The sequence below is a fragment of the Denticeps clupeoides genome, chromosome 6 (genome assembly GCF_900700375.1).
Source record: "Denticeps clupeoides chromosome 6, fDenClu1.1, whole genome shotgun sequence".
NCBI lineage: Eukaryota > Metazoa > Chordata > Actinopteri > Clupeiformes > Denticipitidae > Denticeps > Denticeps clupeoides.
The window spans coordinates 358,645-377,954 of NC_041712.1; the positions used below are offsets into that span (position 1 = coordinate 358,645).

A 19,310-nucleotide genomic window follows, 5' to 3' on the forward strand; every position below is an offset into this window, starting at 1 on the left:
ACTTTAGTACCTCAAAACAAATATATTTTATTTTTCTTCTTCAGGAAAATGTAGTTAATTCTCAGGAAACAGTGATGTGTTAAATAACACATTGCAAATAAGCGCCACATTGGCCCTCAAATGTTTCCTTTAAAATGGCATTATTATAATCTCCATGTCCAAGACATCTAAGTCACTACAGTGTCCAATAACCAATGTTGTTCTCTGATTTTAGCATAAGTTCACCCCAAACTCAATATCCAATATATACCTGAAAATGAACAGGGTAAAGTAGAATTCAGAATGTGTCTTACAACCTCCAGTGGTTTAAACGGATGGGATATTAGTCCACTCATGACAGCGGGACACCTTGGAACCCTGAGGCGATGTCCAGCAAGCGAGCTCCCATGTCCGCCTGCTGTCCGCCAGGGAGGAACTCTGCCGACAGCTCCCTGAACGTCATGCACACCCTCCGGCTGTGGACATCACGCCTGTGGATGGCATGTTTCCATCGGTGCCGAGCTTCCCCATATAACACCAGCATGGATCTGCGCGGGAGCTGCACGGCCACCCTCACTCCACCACCATCCAAGTTGAGGACGCACAGATCTTCATCAAGGCTCATCGTCATGGTGGTGTCAGACAGCAGATTGATGGAAACCAGTCGCTCGCCCCATAACCAGCTGTCGTCGAGGTGCGGGTCGATGGCAGCACCCCGCTGAGGGCTGTAGTCCAGGTTACACTGTTCCACAGGCTGAAAAGCCGCCAGAAGGGGCGTTCGGCTCATCCGGGACACCAGCGTCCTGCTGAGGGAGGGCAGGCCGCAGAAGCCCCCGACCCGCACACGCCGCTTTCTGAAGTTCACTTTGGGACCAAAGTCCTAGAGGATTTCATGTCAATTAACAATATCAGGTTGTAATTTGTGCAAGTATTCAATTCAGTTTTATTATTCATGCATTTAGAGGTCCAGCATTCTTACACATTTTTACAATAGAATTTCCAGGACTTTCCCTCAACTTATTAATTAAAGTTTAATTAAAGTGAAGTGATTGTCACATGTGATACACAGCAGCACAGCACACGATGCACACAGTGAAATTTGTCCTCTGCATTTAACCCATCACCCTGAGTGAGCAGTGGGCAGCCATCACAGGCGCCCGGGGAGCAGTGTGTGGGGACGGTGCTTTGCTCAGTGGCACCTCAGTGGTACCTTAGCGGATCGGGAATCGAACCGGCAACCTTCTGATTACAGGGCCACTTCCTTAACCGCTAGGCCACCACAGCCCCAGACACCTCTGTGAAAATGTGAAGCGCGGCTGCGAAGGTGATGGAATATGGAAGCGACAGACGTAAAGCCACAAAAGATACTATAGAGCTGCGCTAGTTTTTACTTTTCTGTAATACACCTAGATGATTATGGTGACAGACTAACCTGTTTACGCCGTCCTGACTGGGACTCTCTCCATATGTCTTCATCCATTTTAGAGATCAACTCCTCCTCTTCCTCCTCAGAAATAAAACTGTCCCACAAAAACACGCCTGTAAAGGGGAAAGACTGCTGCACCCCGTCCACGTAGCGCACAGCCTGTGCCGAGGACGGATCGTAGCTGAAATCGTGCCACACCTGAGCCGACGAGTCACAGCTGGTTAATAATACTAATAACGAGTTACTAACAGTAAATAATACTAATAATAATACTAGTTAGTTGAGAGTAAATATACTAGAGGAAATAATACTAATAACGAGTTTGTCGAGCTCATTTAAACTAACAGTACATGATATTAATAACGAGTTTGTCAAGCTAATTTTTACTAACTCATTAAAATACATATGAAACTGACAATCATGCATCTATACTATGAAACCTGTATCTGTGTGAGCGTTTCATTTGTGTGTGTTTTCAATAGTATAAATGCATGCGTGTCAGTTTCATATGTGAATGTGTGTTTGGGTAACAAAATGCTGAACATATTTCCTAAACGGCCCCTCATAATAACAGTAAATAATACTAAACGAGTTTGTCGAGCTCATTTATACTAGCAGTAAATAATACTCGGTTTTGGGGTGAAGATACCTGCTCCGTGCTCCCCGCAGGAGCCGCTTTGCCGCCGACCTGCTCGCATATTAAACACGTCCTGATTCCCTTACAGCCGCAGGCCGCCATCAGGCTCCGTGCGCAACGAATAAAGTCGTCCGGTCCGAACAAAACCCAAGGACGAAGGTTCCTCACTGCAGAAACATGGCATTTTAATTATTATATTGTGAGGAGATGGACTGTAACAGCTATGTCATTAGTGGAGCTGACCAGGACAGAAATCATATTCTATAACGCAGTGTTATCACAAACAATACATTCTTTACATGTGAACTGTGTAAATTATACACGTAAAAGTGGCCGCAAAAGTTTTTTCTATTAAACGATTAAACAGGCTTATAATAAAATTGAAGATATACTCAAAACGATTACGTAATAGCCTTATTATTTAATGACGAATTCTTTATTTATTGAAAAACTCCCATTAGCAGTGCTATGCTAAACTCATGGGTTCTTTAAAATTCTTTTAAATGTCCAAACGTCAATACGTATGTTGATTTTGTTGAATGAAAGCATGAAAAGATGACAGGAAGAGAATGTGCTGAGGAGAGCCTGTGAGCCTGCGCTGAGAAAGATCGCATGTATGGCAGTATTTGTTCATGTTCCACACCAAAAACTACGATCCACTGCAATAACAATAAATATGAAATATTGAATATACATTTCATGTTGGGTTTAGATTGAAATAAATGTTGAAACATGCTTCAATTTGAGCAATTTAAAGTTTTTTATTCAAATGTGATAAGCAGTTTGTGGAAATAAGAAAATGTTATGCACACAAGCATATTAAATTAGTTTTTTTAAATGTTGCAATCTCGTAACAGTATCATAAAGTGGAACATCACATACTTGAAAAGATAAATGAATCACTCCATTAGTTTATTTTAATGTGCAGTCTCAGTTACAGCATGAAAAAAATAATAATAGCACACTGTACAGATTGGTCTCATGGTGGTTCTCAATCACTCAATCCCTTCCTGTTTGTCCTTAATTGCAACCTGAAACGCAAATTAGATTCATTATGCGCACAAACAATTCATCTGTGTTTACTGATCTTGATTTTAAATTAAGCCAATTAAAGAGTACCTACCCTGAACCGCTCTTCTAACAAAGACAGTTCACTTATAAGGTCGGTAATGGCATTGGTGAAGGCCTCCTGGGGACTGTAGTCTGGCGTGGTTTGAACTCTGATCACTACTTTGTGCTCTAGAGGGTGAGGAACTTTGTAGCCTGCAAACAGGACCTGAGGATCCTTCAGTAATTGTCTAGAGGAAAAGACAGAAAAAATATACTTTTTGCTGAGCTGAACCAGAGCATAACAAGAATCAAACATGTCGTTCAGTCAAGGTAGCAATAATTCAATTCAAACTACATATATAAATGTACCAATCCAAAAATCCACTGCTGTAACTTCTGTTTTTGTCTGCATAGTTAACTTTGTTCCCACTGCAAGCTTAATCAAGCTGTTCCACAATGCATCTAATTTCAATTTCCAAGCCTGTATTAAAATAACCTATCATTGCGCACAACGAAATGTGTTCTCTGTATTTAACCATCACCCTTGGTGAGCAGTGGGCAGCCATGACAGGCACCCGGGGAGCAGTGTGTGGGGACAGTACTTTGCTCAGCTCAGCAGCACCTTGGATGGATTCGAACCTGCAACCTTCTGATTACAGGGCTCCCACTGCTCCAATTTAGTGTATAAAAACGGAATAATGAATTTACTACAATTCTTGCATTTTCATATTTTTACTGTGTCATGTGTTGCATCCCGGTGTCGTTGGGACCTGTGTGTGTCTCTCTGTTTTTGTGGGTGTGTCCTGTCTCTTATTTCCGACAATTTGCTGTAAAATATACACCGCGGTGGTCCCTTTATAAAGCCTGAATCGGCATGGAAGCAGCTCGCAGCGCTACTCACGATCTGATGATGTTGCCCAGAGTGTGGTCTTCTTTGTTCAGGGTAAAAAGACACGCGTTGGGGACCTTCGTGTCTTTTACTATCGTAATCCTGCAACGAGACAGACGCAGTGTTTATATTTTAAGTGTTGGGTTCGGAACTTAAACCCCACGGAACGTAGCAGTTAATCTTATTTTCTTTACAGATGAAGAAAGTTGGTGAAATTCTTACTTCTTTTCCCCCTCGAACAACAAAAACGACTCGAACGCTGGCGGCGCGTTCATCTTTCCTGCAGCTGCTGCTCCCGCTCTGTCAGGGCTCTGCTGGAGCCGCTCTGTCAGGGCCGCAGCGCCACCTGGTGAGCGGGAGGAGCTCAGCTGCACGACCAGGATTATTGCGACAAGGCGACAAACAAAAGTGACGTCTTTCACTGTCAAAAGAACAACTGGTCACAAAACAGCCTTTTCTCAGCGTCTCGGTGTCTGGAGATTTAGACAAAACAATATTTCGCTCATTTTCACATTTCAGTAATTCATATTGAAAAGCATAAGTTATTATCACTGCAGAAATATGAGGCGCTCCCCCAGGCAATATATCAAGAAAAGCTCGGACACATACACCATATAATCCTCACACATCTACATACAAACCTCACACGTTCAACATATATTCCTCACTTATCTATATACAAACCTCACACATACACCATATATTCCTGACGCATCTACATACAAACCTCACACATACACCATATATTCCTCACACATCTACATACAAACCTCACACGTTCAACATATATTCCTCACGCATCTACATACAAACCTCACACATACACCATATATTCCTCACACATCTACATACAAACCTCACACATACACCATATATTCCTCACGCATCTACATACAAACCTCACCAATACACCATATATTCCTCACACATCTACATACAAAACCTTACACATACACCATATATTCCCTCACACATCTACATACAAAACCTCACACATACACCATATATTCCTCACTCTACATACAAACCTCACACATACACCATATATTCCTCACACATCTACATACAGAACCTCACACATACACCATATATTCCTCACACAGTCTACATACAAACCTCACACATACACCATATATTCCTCACCTCTACATACAAACCTCACACATACACCATATATTCCTCACGCATCTACATACAAACCTCACACATACACCATATATTCCTCACGCATCTACATACAAACCTCACACATACACCATATATTCCTCACACATCTACATACAAACCTCACACATACAACATATATTCCTCACGCATCTACATACAAACCTCACACATACACCATATATTCCTCACTTATCTATATAAAAACCTCACACATACACCATATATTCCTCACACATCTACATACAAACCTCACACATACACAATTTTGGCGAGACAAAAGTTTTGTCACCTATACAGAAACTGAACAAATTTACTGCAAATACAAAAATATGACAGCAAATTAAGTAGTGGTGCTGTGAGATCCAAATATAATATCTTGTATGACTTTCATGAGCTTGAAGGACTGCATCCATGAGGTTTGGCAAGGATTCATACTATTTATTGATGAAGTCATCAGGAACAGCAAAGAAAGCAGTCTTGCATGCCTCCCAGAGTTCATCAATATTCTTTGGTTTTCATCTTCCAAGCTTCCTCTTTCATCCTACCCCACTGATGCTCAATGATGTTTATGTCTGGTGACTGGGCTGGCCAATCCTGGAGCATCTTGATCTTCTTCGCCTTGAGGAACTTTGATGTGGAGATGGAAGTATGTGATGGAGCTCCATCCTGCTGCAGAATTTGGCCTCTTTTATGGTTAATTTGCTGACATATTTGTATTTGTATAGGCAACAACTTTTGTCTTGCCAAAATTTGACATTTCTGTCTTGATTTCAGTGAAACTAATTCATTTTAATGCATTAAACATAATTTGTAGGGTTGACCTTTTCATAACAGCTATTTCTAACACCAATTGATTAATTAAAACTCAGGTTAATAGCAGGTGTTTCTACAAAATAGACAAGCACCAGACTTCTGTCAGGGACTGTACAGTGTGTAGACTGTTGTGAGTGTGTTTAAATGCACGTACGCACAAATAAGTCAGTTCCTCTTTGCGCATTAAAGGATTTTCTTTTCTTGTACAACCTTTGCAAAACTCCCACAGAAACCCCACAACTCAGGGTTATAAACAAAGCAGGAGGGGAAAGAAAAGAGGAAGTGACTGAACAGCTGCTAATATTACCCAATCGTGTGGTCCGTAACAGAAAGAATGTACTTTTACTTTATTAAAAAAAGACACTGTATGACTGGACAACAATACAATTTCCTTTTGTCAAGTCTGGAAGTTTATAGAATATTTTGTCCACTATCAGATTTTGACCATGGCCTTGTCTGCACGCGTCGGAGTATTTGTGGTGAAAGTGATGATGGAGCTCCACCTACAGGAGGAAGGACATTTCCTGGACACTATAACACTCGGTTCTGGTGAAGTGTGCTGCATTTCTCCATCAGCAGCAGCAGCTCCAGCTCCAGGATGGTTGAGACCTACGTGCAGCATGTAGAGCTTCTGGGCTTTGAGAAGAGATTCTTTCCCAGCCAACATTATGTAAGTATGTTCATTTTCATGTATATAGAATTGCGATGAAGCTGCCATGATGCTTTCATACCGCTGCTTTTATAGGTGTACATGTTCTTGGTGCAATGGAATGACCAGACGGAGAAACTCATCTACCGAAAATACCCAGAGATTCACATGTTTCATGTAAGTGTGTCTCTTTATGCTCTCTTGACAGCAGAAACCTTCTCACCCAGAGTTTAACCCCACAGAAATCTCTGAAGGAAATGTTCCCCATCGAAGCAGGCAACATTGATGATAAAGACAGGATCATTCCTTCACTACCAGGTCAGAATGCTTTAGTATGGCTGGTTAATCTGTGATCTGTGAGGAAACACCTGGTAGGAAGAGATCTGTCCATCATTTCTTGTAATTCAACAGTGATATGAATAGGAAGTTCGGATTTAACTCTGAAAGACATGATGCAGAAACACTGTGTGGAGGAAAGTTCTGCTTTTCACTTCCCTAAACTTTCTCAGTTTCATTTCAAGATAAAGCAAGCAGAGAACACAAAAATGAAAGATAAGCTTGGACTTTGCTCAACATGTGAAAGCCGACCTGGAGATTTGTGTGAAAAGACAAGTGTGTTTCTGTAGCGCCCAGATGGCTGGACAACCAGAAGACAACGGAGACGAGGCAGAGCACGCTGGCTGAATACTGCCTGGCTCTCCTCAAACTGCCCCCCAAAATCTCCCGTTGCCAGATGCTGAGCAGCTTCTTCAAAGTCCGGCCCGAGGACGAGACTCCACCAGCTCCACACCCGTCAGTACCGCACATCTCTGTGATTCACGACTGTCTCCAGCTGCCACTTTCTCTACGAATGATTCTGAAAACAGGATGTACTTTGTTTTTCAGCTTTAAGAGAAATGAGACCTATATAATGGCAAAGACTCGAGGACGAAGCAACACCACTGGTAGGATCTGACTCCTGCTTGGCCCCGTTGTGTGAATGAATGAAGGATGTCGATCTGCTCCATCTGTGCAGAAATCACTGGACCCATCATGCTGGACAGCTACAGAGTTGTGGCCAACTACTGCAAAGGCTCCAAATATGAGCTGGACCTCAAGGCAGGAGACCTGGTAGACATTGTGGAGAAAAGCACATCAGGTGAGGGCTTTTCTGCTGCAGGGAGGGTTGAGCTGCTAGAATGTTTTTATGGAAGGACCTGTATGTCTCCATCCACCAGGCTGGTGGTTCTGCCAGCGTGAGAGCCACCAGGGATGGGTGCCCGCTGCCTACCTAGAGCCACTGGACGGCCCTGACGAGTCAGAAGAGGCAGAACCGAATTATGCAGGTGAGTCTGGGAGCCCTGCTGTCTGAAGGATGAACGTGTACAATTTCATATTCTGTCCGTGTTCCACAGGGGAGCTGTACATAAGCACCAAAGCCTACAGCGCTGTGGAGGAGGATGAGCTCAGCTTGGAGTCTGGAGAGATCATTGAAGTCATTCATAAACTTCTGGATGGGTGGTGGGTTATTAGGTAAGATAAGCCAAACATTCTTACTGACAGTAATCATATATCATAATAAGCAGTACGATGTCCATATTTCATTCCACCAGGAAAGGAACAGAGACTGGCTACTATCCATCAATGTTCTTATACAAGACAGGGAAAAAGAAAGAAGCCGCTGCCGAGCCAAATATGAGCAGGAGAGAGACTCCACCACCCAGGAGGTACGTTCCACTCTTGGGTGTCAGGGACAATTTTAGTTATTAAATTCCTTTAGCTTTTGCTCAGCTGCATTTAAACTCTTTTTTGGAATTTCCTCAGATCAACCATTCGCAATGTACAGAGCATCCATAATAAAAGTCGCAAGAGAATCAGTCAAGATGCATACCGCAAGAACAGCCGGCGGTATCTAGAGCACGTGAGGCAGTCTCCACAGAGCCAGAGGAGGTCTTCCCCGCTCAGGAGGACCAACAGAGGTCAGAGGTCACCATCTTCTGTTGTTATTGAAGCAAGGGTGGTTATATCAGTAAAACGAAGCTGGGTGTGCCTGCAGAAAACATCAGCAGCCCCCACGAGAAGACCCCTGAGGTCCCCCCGCGGCCCAGCAGCGAGTTGATCATGGAGCGCTGCACGGAGAACACCCGCAAGAAGCTCAGCATCCGCACTGCCAGCTGAGGACAGCAGGCCAGCTCTTCACACATGCATTTCTGCTGCACTCGGAGGGTCCAACAGGTCTTATGGATCTGATGGGTCTGAGATATGCCTATTTGCTGCTAATGTTAATGTTTTATCTGCTTCATTTATGAGCGACCCAATCCTTGGTTTTTGTTATTATCCAATAAACATTTCATAAACGACTGTGCAAAAAAATTGGCAACCAAATATTTTTACAAACCATAAAATAGAAATTCAGAATGACACAATATATTTGCTGCGAACATTCCAGCTCTTCAGTCCTCTCACTGTATGTATATTGGAATGTATATATCTGTATGTGTGTAAATAAATAAATGAATAGTAAAATGGTACCGTTTGAAGTTGGAAGCTCCGCGCCAGCAGGTGTCGCTGCAGCGCAGCCGCGATAGAAACGTCCTCGGCCGCCCAGCTGACGCTTCGCAGGGGTCAGAGGTCAGGGTTATGGCGGCGACCGTGTACGCGTGGAGAAGGGTCTGGCTGGTGCACTTGGACGCGTGTGGCAGCGCGGCTTGACCCGATGAGCGCCGCCCTGCGGACGGCCGGGCCGGTCCTCCAGTACGTCGGTTCGAGCAGGAAGCCCCGGGACAAGGTGTTCGTCTGGGGCTTCAGCCTCACCGGGGCTCTGGGCGTCCCCGGCATCGGGAGGAAGAAGCCGAGAAGGTTCCAGCTGAGCCCCTACCGCCTCGACACGGAGCAGAAGGTGCGTGTCCCCTGCGGCCTGTCCCCTGCGTCCTGTCCCAGGAAGAAGCGCATCCCGTTCACTTCTTGTGTGTTCTGTGGAGCAGATTTCATCCGCGGCGTGTGGGTACGGCTTCACGCTGCTCTCTTCCTCCACTAAAGATGTTACGAAGCTGTGGGGAATGGGCCTGAACAAAGACTCCCAGTTGGGCTTCCAGCGCACACAGCACGACCAGCGTAAGACTCTAAAAATGCTCCTTATTCTGTTCCTCCTGTAACTTAAATTCAGCTCTATAACCACAGCCGAGGTCATGGAAACCCCACCCAGTGTGTGAGTGTGATGTACTTAATAAATTGGCCAGTGAAGGGAGAGGATGGTCTGTCTGTTCCGCAGGAAAGAGCTTCGACTACGTCCTGGAGGCGTCGCCTGTAGCCCTGCCCCTGGACAGGCCGCAGGAGACACGCGTGCTGCAGGTGTCGTGCGGCCGCGCCCATGCGCTGGTGCTGACGGATGCAGAGGGAGGTGAGGCGCCGTCGGGGTTACAGGGTTTTAAATGAACGATGAGTGTCATGATGCGTCGTCGGGGGTTACGGAGTTTTATAACAACAAGGAGCGTCATGATGCATCGTCAGGGTGAACGACGAGTGTCATGAGACGTCGTCGGGGTTACGGGGTTTTATATGAATAATGTCATGTGTCCCCCAGTCTTCAGCATGGGGAATAACGCCTATGGACAGTGTGGGAGGAAGATCGTTGAGGATGAAGTCTACAGGTATGTCATGTGAATCATGTGAGCCTGTTCCTGATTTCCCGACCGCATCTGACCTCATCTTCCCTCCTCTCTCAGCGCCAGTCACGTTGTGAATAAGATTGAGGGCTTTGACAGCCGCCCTGTCCAGGTGGGTTTGTTGGAAAGATGTGTGTAGATGTGCGGAGCGAGTTGCGGTCTTGCTGAAGTTCTGTCGCTTCCCTGCAGGTGGCGTGCGGGCAGGACCACAGTTTGTTCCTCTCCGAGTCTGGGACGGTTTACTCCTGTGGGTGGGGTGCTGACGGACAGACAGGTCGGATTTTTTTTGTTTGCTGTGCAACCTGTGCTTTGCTGTGTCTTTTTGTCTCATATCTTTTCTCCGTAGGACTTGGGCACTACAAGCCAGCGTGCAGTCCCACGGCCCTCGCCGGAGACCTGGCGCAGGTCAGAGTTCAGCAGGTGGCCACGTATGGAGACTGTAGCCTGGCTGTGAGTGCTGAAGGAAATCTGTATGGCTGGGGCAACTCTGAGTACCTGCAACTGGCGTCCGTTACTGAGAGCACGCAGGTAAGGTTCTGCAGGACCATGCCGTCCTCACGTCACCGGACCGGTGCTCCATGACGGGACCTGTGCTCTTCGGCAGGTCAGCTCCCCGCGGCAACTGAGCCTGCAAGGCGTGGGCCGTGTGAAGCAGGCCGCGTGTGGAGGGACGCAGGTGGCTGTCCTGAACGGTACAGCCGCATTCTGTCTGCACGGCTTCATCTGCAGCTCACGTTACATATCTTAACAGCAGCTGCTGTCCCTGCAGACCAAGGAGAGGTGTTTGTATGGGGATATGGGATCCTTGGAAAAGGTCCCAATCTCCTGGAGTCCCACAAGCCTGAGAAGGTGCCGCTGACCCTCTTTGGTCAGTCTGAAGTGAACCCAGATGTGAAGGTGGCTCAAATCCGCTGTGGCCTGAATCATTTTGCGGCCGTGACCGGTGGGTTCCACATTTTCCCTTCAGCACCTTTCACATTCTAAAAACGTGTTTCTGGTTTTCATTGACGTCTTATTGGCTGTTACGTTGCACTGAAATGCTGAAGACATTGCAAACACACAGTACCACAGTGACATTAGGCAGAACAATTGCATTCTTCATGTGATGTAATGTAGCTGAGGCTGCTCAGAGTGCTTCTGTTATAGAAAAAAAATATTTTGCTGTTAATGACTTATTACACAATAAAAGGGATGTTCATCGATCAGAATTTGATTAAGCTAAAAGTACAGACATATTTATTCAGCAGTGGTTGGCCTGGCAAGTATGGAAATGGACCCGTTTTCAGAAGAATGCTGGTTCGAATCCTGATTTACCAAGGTGCCACTGGGCAAAGCACCATCCTCACACACTGCTCACCAAGGGTGATGGTTAAAGGACACATTTCATTGTCATGGTGAAAGAACACAATCACTTTACTTCAGACTGACTAGGAAGATGAAAGTGAAGTGATTGTCATTGTGAAACACAGCAGAGCGCACGGTGACACAATGAAATGTCCATATTTCTAGTGTTGCAGGAATCAGCCTCTCATATTACACACACACACACTTATATATATATATGTGTGTGTGTGGGTGTGCAAAGTATTCAGACTTAAATTTTCACTCTGTTATATTGCAGCCGTTTGCTAAAATCTTTTAAGTTAATTTTCTCCTCATTAATGTACACACATTGACAGAAACACACAGAATTGTTGCCATTTTTGCAGATTTATTAACAAAGAAAAACTAAAATATCACATGGTCCTCAGTATTCGGATCCTTTCCTCAGTATTTAGTAGAAGCACCATTTTGATCTACTATGCAACAAGTTTTTCACATTCCTCCTTGTAGATCCTCACAAGTTCTGGCAGGTTGGATGGTAAATGTTGGTGGACAGCTATTTTTATGTCTCTCCAGAGATGCTCAATTGGGTTTAAATCAGGGCTCTAGCTGGGCCATTAAAGAACAATGAGTTGTGGTGAAGCCACTCCTTCGTTATTTTAGCTGTGTGTTTAAAGTCATTGTCTTGTTGGAAGGGAAACCTTCAGCCCAGTCTGAGGTCCTGAGCACTCTGGAGAAGGTTTTCATCCAGGAAATCCCTGTACTAGGCCGCATTCATCTTTCCCTCAATTGCAACCAGTCGTCCTGACCCTGCAGTTGCAAATCACCCCCACAGCATGATGCTGCCACCACCATCTTCACTGTTGGGACAGTATTGGACAGGTGATGAGAAGTGCCTGGTTTTCTCCCCACATACTGCTTAGAATTAAGGCAAAAAGCTCATCACACCAGAGAATCTTTTTTCTCACCGTCTTGTAGTCCTTCAGGTTTTTCTTAACAATCTCCATGCTGGCTGTCATGCACTGAGAGGCTTCCGTTTGCCACTGTGCCATAAAACCCTGACTTTCTGCAACTTTCTCTCATCTCCCGACTGCATCTCTGGAGCTCAGCCACAGTGATTGTTGGCTTCTTCTTTACCTCTCTCAACCAAGGTTTTGTCCCCGATAGCTCAGTTTTGCCGGATGGCCAGCTCTAGGCAGGGTTCATGTCATATCAAACATCTTCCATTAAGGATTATGGAGGCCACTGTGCCTTGCCACAATTCTGTCTCTGAGCCCTCCAGGCAGTTCCTTTGACCTCATGATTCTCATTTGCTCTGACAAGGTCTTATATAGACAGGGGTGTGGTTTTCCTCATCAAGTCCAATCAGAATAATCAAACACAGCAGGACTCAAATGAAGGTGTAGAACCATCTCAAGGATCATCAGAAGATATATGAGTGTCACAGCAAAGGGTCTCAAAATTTAGGACCATGAGATATTTCAGTTTTTTGTTAATAAATCTGCTAAAATATTGGTGCTGTGTGTACATTAACAAGAAAAAATGAACTTAGCAAATGGCTGCAATATAAGAGTGAAACATTTAAGGGGGTCTGAATACTTTCTGTACTCACTGTATATACAAGTGACAAGCTAGTGACCTTAAGTGTGTTTAGATATAATATATAGCAGTTTATCCATGCAGTCACTGGCAGAAAAGACACAGTTTAATAGTTTATATGACTGGGTAATATTACACTACTCTGTTCTTTGAGGACATAGGACATATGGATAGGACCCATCGATAGGTCACTGAGTGCCATAGGTGACTGAATATTTTTTATACAGCATTATTAAGGAGAGCAGCAGGGACGCCTTTATAACTTCATACTTAACGTCCAAGTCAACTCGGCCAGGACCTGTAGGAGGCTGGATTTGTACAACTACTAATAATTTATTTATTTTTATTTTTTTTCTTAGATTCTGGTGAGCTGTTTGTTTGGGGGAAGAACATCAGGGGATGTCTGGGAATTGGAAGACTTGGTGACCAATACTTCCCATGGAGGGTGAGTAGAATATTCAAGACCATATTTAGCATACATACATTTCGACTTGGACTGATGTAGATGATTGATTTTTAGGTGACTGTTCCTGGTCGCGTTGTGGATGTTGCATGTGGGGTCGACCACATGGTAGCTCTGGTCAGGTCTCTGCTCTGATGACCAGGAGTCTTATTTCCTGTCGAATGCCGTGAAGGTGGTATGGTTTGTGTAAATGGACTCATTAAAGGTGTTTAGTGGAACAATGAACTGCAGTGGCCTGAGTTGTCTCTGAGGGAGGGGTCAGCGCTGTGAATATTTATAAAACCTGTTCTGGTGTGGGCTGGGGCGATTCTCCCAGGATGGGGTCTAGCAGCGGGACCCTGAGTAACAGGACTAACAGGGTAAGAATAATGAGCAAGTGCTTAAATGCTTAAAAAATTATTTATTTGTACCAAAGTCTGTTAGTAGATGACAAGGGATTTCTGTATTTCATAAATCAAGAGACATTCTTCCTGAAGAGAAGAAAAGAAGATGATAAAACCAGTCAGATTAATGTAGAAAAACTGCTTCATATATTGGAATTCTTGAGGGGTAAAAATCTCACTGTTAACACTGATAAGTATGTGGGTTCTTCCTGTGGACAGAACCAGATCACCTTTTCTTTTTCCCACGTCTCATCAGAACAGAGCGATCTGCAGAAAGACTTTTCACTAAAGTGCAGACGTGAACATTCAACCATCGCTACTGTGAGGCATGGCACATTCTTTATGAACGTGGACCGTACAGTAAATTGCACTCAAGCGCTGGGGCTTTCTCTTCACACAGCACTACTGTTTCGGCAAAATTAGCAAAGAACACCTCAAATGTGGCATCTGTTTGGTCCTGAAGAGTGTTTGGATGTGGGTTCTCTGCAGTTCCATGGATACAGTAATAGTGGGAGTGCCATCTGGAGGCCCATCGGAGCTCAGAATACGCTGCATGAGCGGTGGGGGCAGAAAAGTGCAGCCTACGAATGGAGGTGCTGGTTGGGATTGTATGGCGAGAAGAGTGCTGAAATGAGCATTGGCACGGTAGCAGAGAGACTGCCACAAACTGCACAACGAAAGAAAGCGGTCCAGGGGATCCACCAGGCCATCCCCAGGACAGCAAGAACTCTTCACTGTCCTGTGCTCCCATTGGTCCGCAAGGCTCCGATCACACTCTCGATGTGCTCTTCAGGGACCTGTAACAGAGCACAATGTCGGAGAAGAGGCAACAAATAACGCTGCAGGGCCTGAACCACAAACCAACTTACCAGCGCGTGGTCGAACTTGAAGGTACTAATGTAGTACGCTGGAATGTCGGCAGTAGCCAGCGGTTCCGATATCTGTGCAACGATTCCACACTCATCTAGACAGGGACAACGGGGGCATGAGCACATTCAGACTGCTGCATGGTTATAGTCTGACAAATTCACTTATTTATGACACAAAATAAACAGAATTCACAAAATCTGAGTTATTACTTATTACAACTTAGTTTTTTGTTGTTTGCTGAACGTTGGTGGGAATCTGCAACCAGGATTTATTCACCTTGTGTAATTTTACCTTTTGCATCTCTACTTGACTAAAACTTCCCACTTACCGTTACCGTTAACATCAGCTAGATCAGGGGTGGGTAAAAATAGTCAGAATTATGACTGCGCTCATTTGAACTCGTCCTGTAATGCCTGGCATTCCACCAGGTGGCGCAGATGGTGCTGAGGATCTTTGTCCAAACTCGATGTGTTTTTACGCTGACTTGCGCTGTAAATGAGCCATCAAATGATGCATTTCGATGTAAAAATGGTGAGGAGTTGAAACCGACTGTAGCTATTAGGTTTTGGTTGAACCGGGGTGTGGGACAACTTTGACCATGTTAACAAATGTGCAAACAATATATTCCTGACAAAGTAAAAGAGCTGTTTGCATGCGAGCTGTAACATGGCGAGCTTTCGCTTGGTGCTCATCCTGGCTGGAATAAGAGCTGGTAGTCAACAGTACAACACATAATACACATCGCAACATGTAACTATTTACACTAGACCATTTCCTTTTCTTTCTTAGTTTAGCACAAGCCTTTTTTTTAGAAGTGATGGCTGATCAGCAACACAGTTCCCACTAAAAGTGAAGGTAAATATGAACACTGCAATTTAATTACATTTTTTATGTGTGTCTGATATGTCTGCATCTGGGTCTGACCTGGCCTGTCTGGCAAATTTTAAAGGTCAATGTGACCCCTGATCTTAAAATTTTAGAGACATATATATAGAATACACACACATACAGTGGGGAAATAAATTCTTGATCCCCTGATTTTGCAAGTTTGACAACTTACAAATAAACACACTACGTTGTGATCAGTTGAGACCAAAGGGATGACTTTGAACCCATCCATTCAGATGTTAATGGAAGGGGTTGTGTACTGTAAAATCTTGGGAGGAAAATCTGGTCCAATGCTGCCAGAACACTGAAGATTCATAGTCTTCCACTAGACAATGAACCCAAAACACACGGCTAAAGCAAGAAAGGAGGGGCCAAAGAGGAATGGAGTTTGCTCATTATGTAATAGCAGTGGCGGGAGGATGTTGAGTTTCTGGACCTTCCACCAGGTGGCCTTCCTGATGCAGCCCTCCCTATTTACTTGAAACTTCAGATTCAAAACCAACATATGTGATTAATTAACTAGCTAAAAAAATAAAATAAAAAGTACAACCCTCACCAAAGCCCAGGGGCTGCCCTCCAATGCGGACCATTTTCCAGAGCTCTCCTGAAGCACTGGTGAAAAGGACATTGTTGGGAAACCTGTGAAGGAGGGAGAGAGACCGTGATGAGAAGAAGCTGAGAGAGCAGAGCTGGGGCAGAGGACCAGTGCTGACCTCTGTGTCGTCCCTTCATCCATCACCAGGGAGATGTAGCCCTCTATCAGAGAAAAGGAAAAGAAGCGGATGTCTCCGGCATCTTCACCATACTCCTTCACTCTAAAAAGTGAAAGATGGTGTTAAAAGGGAGAAAGACAGGGACGGCGAGCAGCCGGAAGAGGAGGAACTCACCCGCTAGAGTAAAACATGACATCCATGAGCAGGGTGGCCACCGAAGGCAGCGTGTCAGGATCCAGGCTGGTCACACAGAACATGTTACTAGGGCTGGACAGTGGATGGATTACAGGCCGAGGGACTTCCAGGAAAAAACATGGATTTGTATGATTATTTTCACCCATTTATTATTAATCATCATAGCACCCTGCTGCAGACTGACCAAGTTTTGGTTTCACAAAGCCATTTGTGGCTGCAGAGCAGCTGGCAGCCACAGTCTCTCCATTTACAAGCCTGAGAAGAGTGAACTCAGATGACAGGGTGTGCATGACCATGGGCAGATCTCTCTCTCGAACCTGGGTATCAAACAACACTGGACAGTTACAGGAGACTCATACAACAATACAAACCCACCGCAGGCCCATTTTTACATTTCAAAAATGTATCCAGTAGTGACAGGGACAGTCCCCCCCTGGAGACACTCAGGGTTAAGTGTCCTGCTCAGGGACACGATGGTAGTAAGTGGGGTTCCAACCTGGGTCTTTGTGGTCTTCTGGTCATCTAGATTGAATGAAATCTAGTGTGCAGGAAGTTGAGCCGCTGGTGTCCTGTAGGGAGTTATTTAAGGGCCACTTCCCACACTGGTACGAGCTGCTATTTATATAAGAGCCCTGGTGGTGAGAATTGGCGCCTGTGTGTGTGTTTAAATACGTGTGTACGTACACATGTGTGTGTGTGTGTGGGGACCAGGTTCTGTACTAGGGACCTGCTTGTTTCCTCTCTTTCAACTTCCTCCCAGTTGGCTTGAGCGTGACTGTGATCCTGTTTACGTAGCTGCACTCTCTACATGCGTGAATTTCATTTGCAGGCCTTCCTCAGACACACTTCATCATCACCATCATCATCGTTCTCCAGCCATTCTCACCGTGACACTGTGAGTACTCACCAGAATGAAGTCCGTCTGATAGGTGGACAGCATGAAGACGGAGATGTTGTGGTCAGCCAGTGGGGCAATCACAGACTTGGCGATTTTAGTCACTCCTATTGGCTGGGAGCTGGTGGCACTCCCACCCCCTGACACCACATTGAGCGCCAGCCACGTAGCTTCAGCAACACTCAAGTACTCCGACTGCGGCAGCTCTGGAAACAGAGGCAGAAGCTGTGGGACTCGGGGACCGGGCACTGACCAAAAAGTCCTCTTAACCACAGTAACCATGGTGACCAGCTGGGGTCACCTTGGTAACCTCTGTGTAATGACACGGACTCGCTCACTGTTCCATCCGTAAAGGAAGAGCAGATACAGACCTTTAAATCCATCTTCATCCACGATGATGGTGTAATCCTCCGGGGTTTCTGTTAGACTGAAGAACTTGCACCTGAGGAGAACGAGAAGCTTCAGAACATCAACTAGCTCCTCAACTCCATCCTCCTTAAACATTTTCAAATCTGATCATTAAGGCAAGAAGCCATTAAAATGTAAAAAAAAACAGGTTTCTTCACAGTCCAACAAATATGCACAGTTGTGCTTGATGGTTTTGCTTTTTTTATTGCTTGATACCCATAATGCTCTGTCCAAAACAAGCTAATATTTCATCACAGTGCCTTCAGCCTGAATTAGGGCACACGTTTCAATTAGCTTCTGCAATAGCTTCTCGGCCAATGCAGTCAACCTTTGGTGCCAGTGGTGGCCTAGCGGTTAAGGAAGCGGCCCCGTAATCAGAAGGTTGCCGGTTTGAATCCCGATCCGCCAAGGTACCACTGACCAAAGCACCGTCCCCACACACTGCTCCCCAGGCGCCTGTCATGGCTGCCCACTGCTCACCAAGGGTGATGGTTAAATACAGAGTATATCACAATCACTTCATTTTAATTACACGGCTACTAATAATAAGCTTTATGCATGGCAATAATTTGACGCTTCTGAAACATTTTCCACGTCTTCCAACATGGTGGTTAAAGTAACTTGTTTTCATCATTTTCATATGATCATCCCTGCAGGAATGATCATTGTATGTCAGCTTTTCAGAGCATTAATCTACATGTCTCGGTGTAAATGGTGATCTCCTGACTTCTGAACAACTTGACACCGCATTCCGCTCCTCTAATTGGATCCCGAATTCGCGGAGAGCTGACAGGAGGCCATGCCCGTCCCGGACACTCACCTGCTTCTGGAGGGCAGGAAGGCCAGCTTGATCAAGCCGTGGGTGCAGATCTGGATGCCTTCTTTGGCTATACTCGCTACTTTTAAGCTGTGCTCTAGAATGTGCAACTCCATGGTTGCGCTCGCTCATTTGTGGAGGACTTAAACAACTATTAACAAATGAATAAACAGAACTAAACATGCAAGCGTTATAAAAACCAGACACCGAGCGAACAGAGGTAACGAAACGGAAAAGTTCCGGGAAAAAAGAAAAAAAAAAGGAGCAGGAAAGCAGCAAAAGGAGGGGACTAGGTGTAACGCTCCGACAGATTGGAACGGTCCAGACCAGCAGCTGCTAACGCCGAAACAAACAACCTGCCATTCAACGCCGGGGGCGGGGCTTCCACACAATGCTGCATTCTGGGAGATGTTGTTCAGTGATTTGCCTGATGTAGAACGAAATTTAAATAAAACGCTAATTCGAAACTATGCTCTGCAATAACATGAATTAAAAAAAAAAA

At 45.1% G+C, this 19,310-nt stretch overlaps 5 protein-coding genes across 7 annotated transcripts; 2 read left to right on the plus strand and 3 right to left on the minus strand.

The window, feature by feature from the left end:
* Positions 1 to 7: 7 nt before the first annotated feature.
* alkbh4 (alkB homolog 4, lysine demthylase) lies at positions 8 to 2,183 on the minus strand. Of its 2 annotated transcripts, none has more exons than XM_028984309.1 (3): positions 2,055 to 2,183; positions 1,412 to 1,603; positions 8 to 859 (listed from the first exon to the last, which is right to left on the minus strand). In XM_028984309.1, exons 1-3 carry the CDS (start codon positions 2,142 to 2,144, stop codon positions 332 to 334), a joined length of 810 nt encoding a protein of 269 aa, XP_028840142.1. In that variant the 5' UTR covers positions 2,145 to 2,183; the 3' UTR covers positions 8 to 331. The 2 variants fall into 2 exon arrangements, with proteins under 2 accessions (XP_028840142.1, XP_028840143.1); XM_028984310.1 differs by having other exon boundaries at positions 1,412 to 1,499; positions 2,055 to 2,155.
* A 595-nt stretch (positions 2,184 to 2,778) lies between these two features.
* polr2j (RNA polymerase II subunit J) lies at positions 2,779 to 4,333 on the minus strand. The gene is made up of 4 exons (XM_028984308.1): positions 4,204 to 4,333; positions 3,994 to 4,083; positions 3,166 to 3,340; positions 2,779 to 3,073 (listed from the first exon to the last, which is right to left on the minus strand). Exons 1-4 carry the CDS (start codon positions 4,254 to 4,256, stop codon positions 3,038 to 3,040), a joined length of 354 nt encoding a protein of 117 aa, XP_028840141.1. The 5' UTR covers positions 4,257 to 4,333; the 3' UTR covers positions 2,779 to 3,037.
* Positions 4,334 to 6,473: 2,140 nt separating this feature from the next.
* ncf1 (neutrophil cytosolic factor 1) lies at positions 6,474 to 8,949 on the plus strand. Of its 2 annotated transcripts, XM_028983472.1 has the most exons (11): positions 6,474 to 6,631; positions 6,707 to 6,787; positions 6,853 to 6,928; positions 7,237 to 7,402; positions 7,496 to 7,554; positions 7,626 to 7,748; positions 7,828 to 7,935; positions 8,005 to 8,122; positions 8,203 to 8,316; positions 8,414 to 8,568; positions 8,646 to 8,949. In XM_028983472.1, the coding sequence occupies exons 1-11, from the start codon at positions 6,560 to 6,562 to the stop codon at positions 8,765 to 8,767; spliced, it is 1,194 nt and encodes a 397-aa protein (XP_028839305.1). In that variant the 5' UTR covers positions 6,474 to 6,559; the 3' UTR covers positions 8,768 to 8,949. The 2 variants fall into 2 exon arrangements, with proteins under 2 accessions (XP_028839305.1, XP_028839306.1); XM_028983473.1 differs by lacking the exon at positions 6,707 to 6,787 and having other exon boundaries at positions 6,503 to 6,631; positions 6,822 to 6,928.
* A 119-nt stretch (positions 8,950 to 9,068) lies between these two features.
* On the plus strand, positions 9,069 to 13,864 carry rcc1l (RCC1 like). The gene is made up of 11 exons (XM_028983471.1): positions 9,069 to 9,488; positions 9,574 to 9,703; positions 9,861 to 9,989; positions 10,173 to 10,239; positions 10,315 to 10,366; positions 10,444 to 10,528; positions 10,601 to 10,782; positions 10,859 to 10,946; positions 11,024 to 11,197; positions 13,536 to 13,621; positions 13,697 to 13,864. The coding sequence occupies exons 1-11, from the start codon at positions 9,306 to 9,308 to the stop codon at positions 13,772 to 13,774; spliced, it is 1,254 nt and encodes a 417-aa protein (XP_028839304.1). The 5' UTR covers positions 9,069 to 9,305; the 3' UTR covers positions 13,775 to 13,864.
* Positions 13,865 to 14,019: 155 nt separating this feature from the next.
* On the minus strand, positions 14,020 to 19,283 carry castor2 (cytosolic arginine sensor for mTORC1 subunit 2). Its single transcript, XM_028983474.1, has 9 exons — positions 18,812 to 19,283; positions 17,955 to 18,025; positions 17,596 to 17,789; positions 16,873 to 17,005; positions 16,668 to 16,791; positions 16,494 to 16,595; positions 16,337 to 16,419; positions 14,892 to 14,986; positions 14,020 to 14,819 (listed from the first exon to the last, which is right to left on the minus strand). Exons 1-9 carry the CDS (start codon positions 18,922 to 18,924, stop codon positions 14,754 to 14,756), a joined length of 981 nt encoding a protein of 326 aa, XP_028839307.1. The 5' UTR covers positions 18,925 to 19,283; the 3' UTR covers positions 14,020 to 14,753.
* Positions 19,284 to 19,310: the final 27 nt, after the last annotated feature.

What these genes read in the sequence shown, in the direction of transcription:
- alkbh4 (XM_028984309.1), bottom strand. Translation starts at nt 2,144, where the DNA reads ATGGCGGCCTGCGGCTGTAAGGGAATCAGGACGTGTTTAATATGCGAG. An exon ending in CTGCGGGGAGCACGGAGCAG is followed by an intron (nt 1,604 to 2,054) that starts GTATCTTCACCC and finishes TCGTCGGCTCAG; the next exon opens with GTGTGGCACGATTTCAGCTA. An exon ending in AGTCAGGACGGCGTAAACAG is followed by an intron (nt 860 to 1,411) that starts GTTAGTCTGTCA and finishes GAAATCCTCTAG; the next exon opens with GACTTTGGTCCCAAAGTGAA.
- rcc1l (XM_028983471.1), top strand. Translation starts at nt 9,306, where the DNA reads ATGAGCGCCGCCCTGCGGACGGCCGGGCCGGTCCTCCAGTACGTCGGT. An exon ending in GCTGACGGATGCAGAGGGAG is followed by an intron (nt 9,990 to 10,172) that starts GTGAGGCGCCGT and finishes TGTGTCCCCCAG; the next exon opens with TCTTCAGCATGGGGAATAAC. An exon ending in GGGTGCTGACGGACAGACAG is followed by an intron (nt 10,529 to 10,600) that starts GTCGGATTTTTT and finishes TTTTCTCCGTAG; the next exon opens with GACTTGGGCACTACAAGCCA.
- ncf1 (XM_028983472.1), top strand. Translation starts at nt 6,560, where the DNA reads ATGGTTGAGACCTACGTGCAGCATGTAGAGCTTCTGGGCTTTGAGAAG. An exon ending in AGGACGAAGCAACACCACTG is followed by an intron (nt 7,555 to 7,625) that starts GTAGGATCTGAC and finishes CCATCTGTGCAG; the next exon opens with AAATCACTGGACCCATCATG. An exon ending in GGCAGAACCGAATTATGCAG is followed by an intron (nt 7,936 to 8,004) that starts GTGAGTCTGGGA and finishes CGTGTTCCACAG; the next exon opens with GGGAGCTGTACATAAGCACC.
- castor2 (XM_028983474.1), bottom strand. Translation starts at nt 18,924, where the DNA reads ATGGAGTTGCACATTCTAGAGCACAGCTTAAAAGTAGCGAGTATAGCC. An exon ending in CTTTGTGAAACCAAAACTTG is followed by an intron (nt 16,792 to 16,872) that starts GTCAGTCTGCAG and finishes TTTTCCTGGAAG; the next exon opens with TCCCTCGGCCTGTAATCCAT. An exon ending in GATGAAGGGACGACACAGAG is followed by an intron (nt 16,420 to 16,493) that starts GTCAGCACTGGT and finishes CCTCCTTCACAG; the next exon opens with GTTTCCCAACAATGTCCTTT.
- polr2j (XM_028984308.1), bottom strand. Translation starts at nt 4,256, where the DNA reads ATGAACGCGCCGCCAGCGTTCGAGTCGTTTTTGTTGTTCGAGGGGGAA. An exon ending in TTGTTCGAGGGGGAAAAGAA is followed by an intron (nt 4,084 to 4,203) that starts GTAAGAATTTCA and finishes GTCTCGTTGCAG; the next exon opens with GATTACGATAGTAAAAGACA. An exon ending in CTGGGCAACATCATCAGATC is followed by an intron (nt 3,341 to 3,993) that starts GTGAGTAGCGCT and finishes CTTTTCCTCTAG; the next exon opens with ACAATTACTGAAGGATCCTC.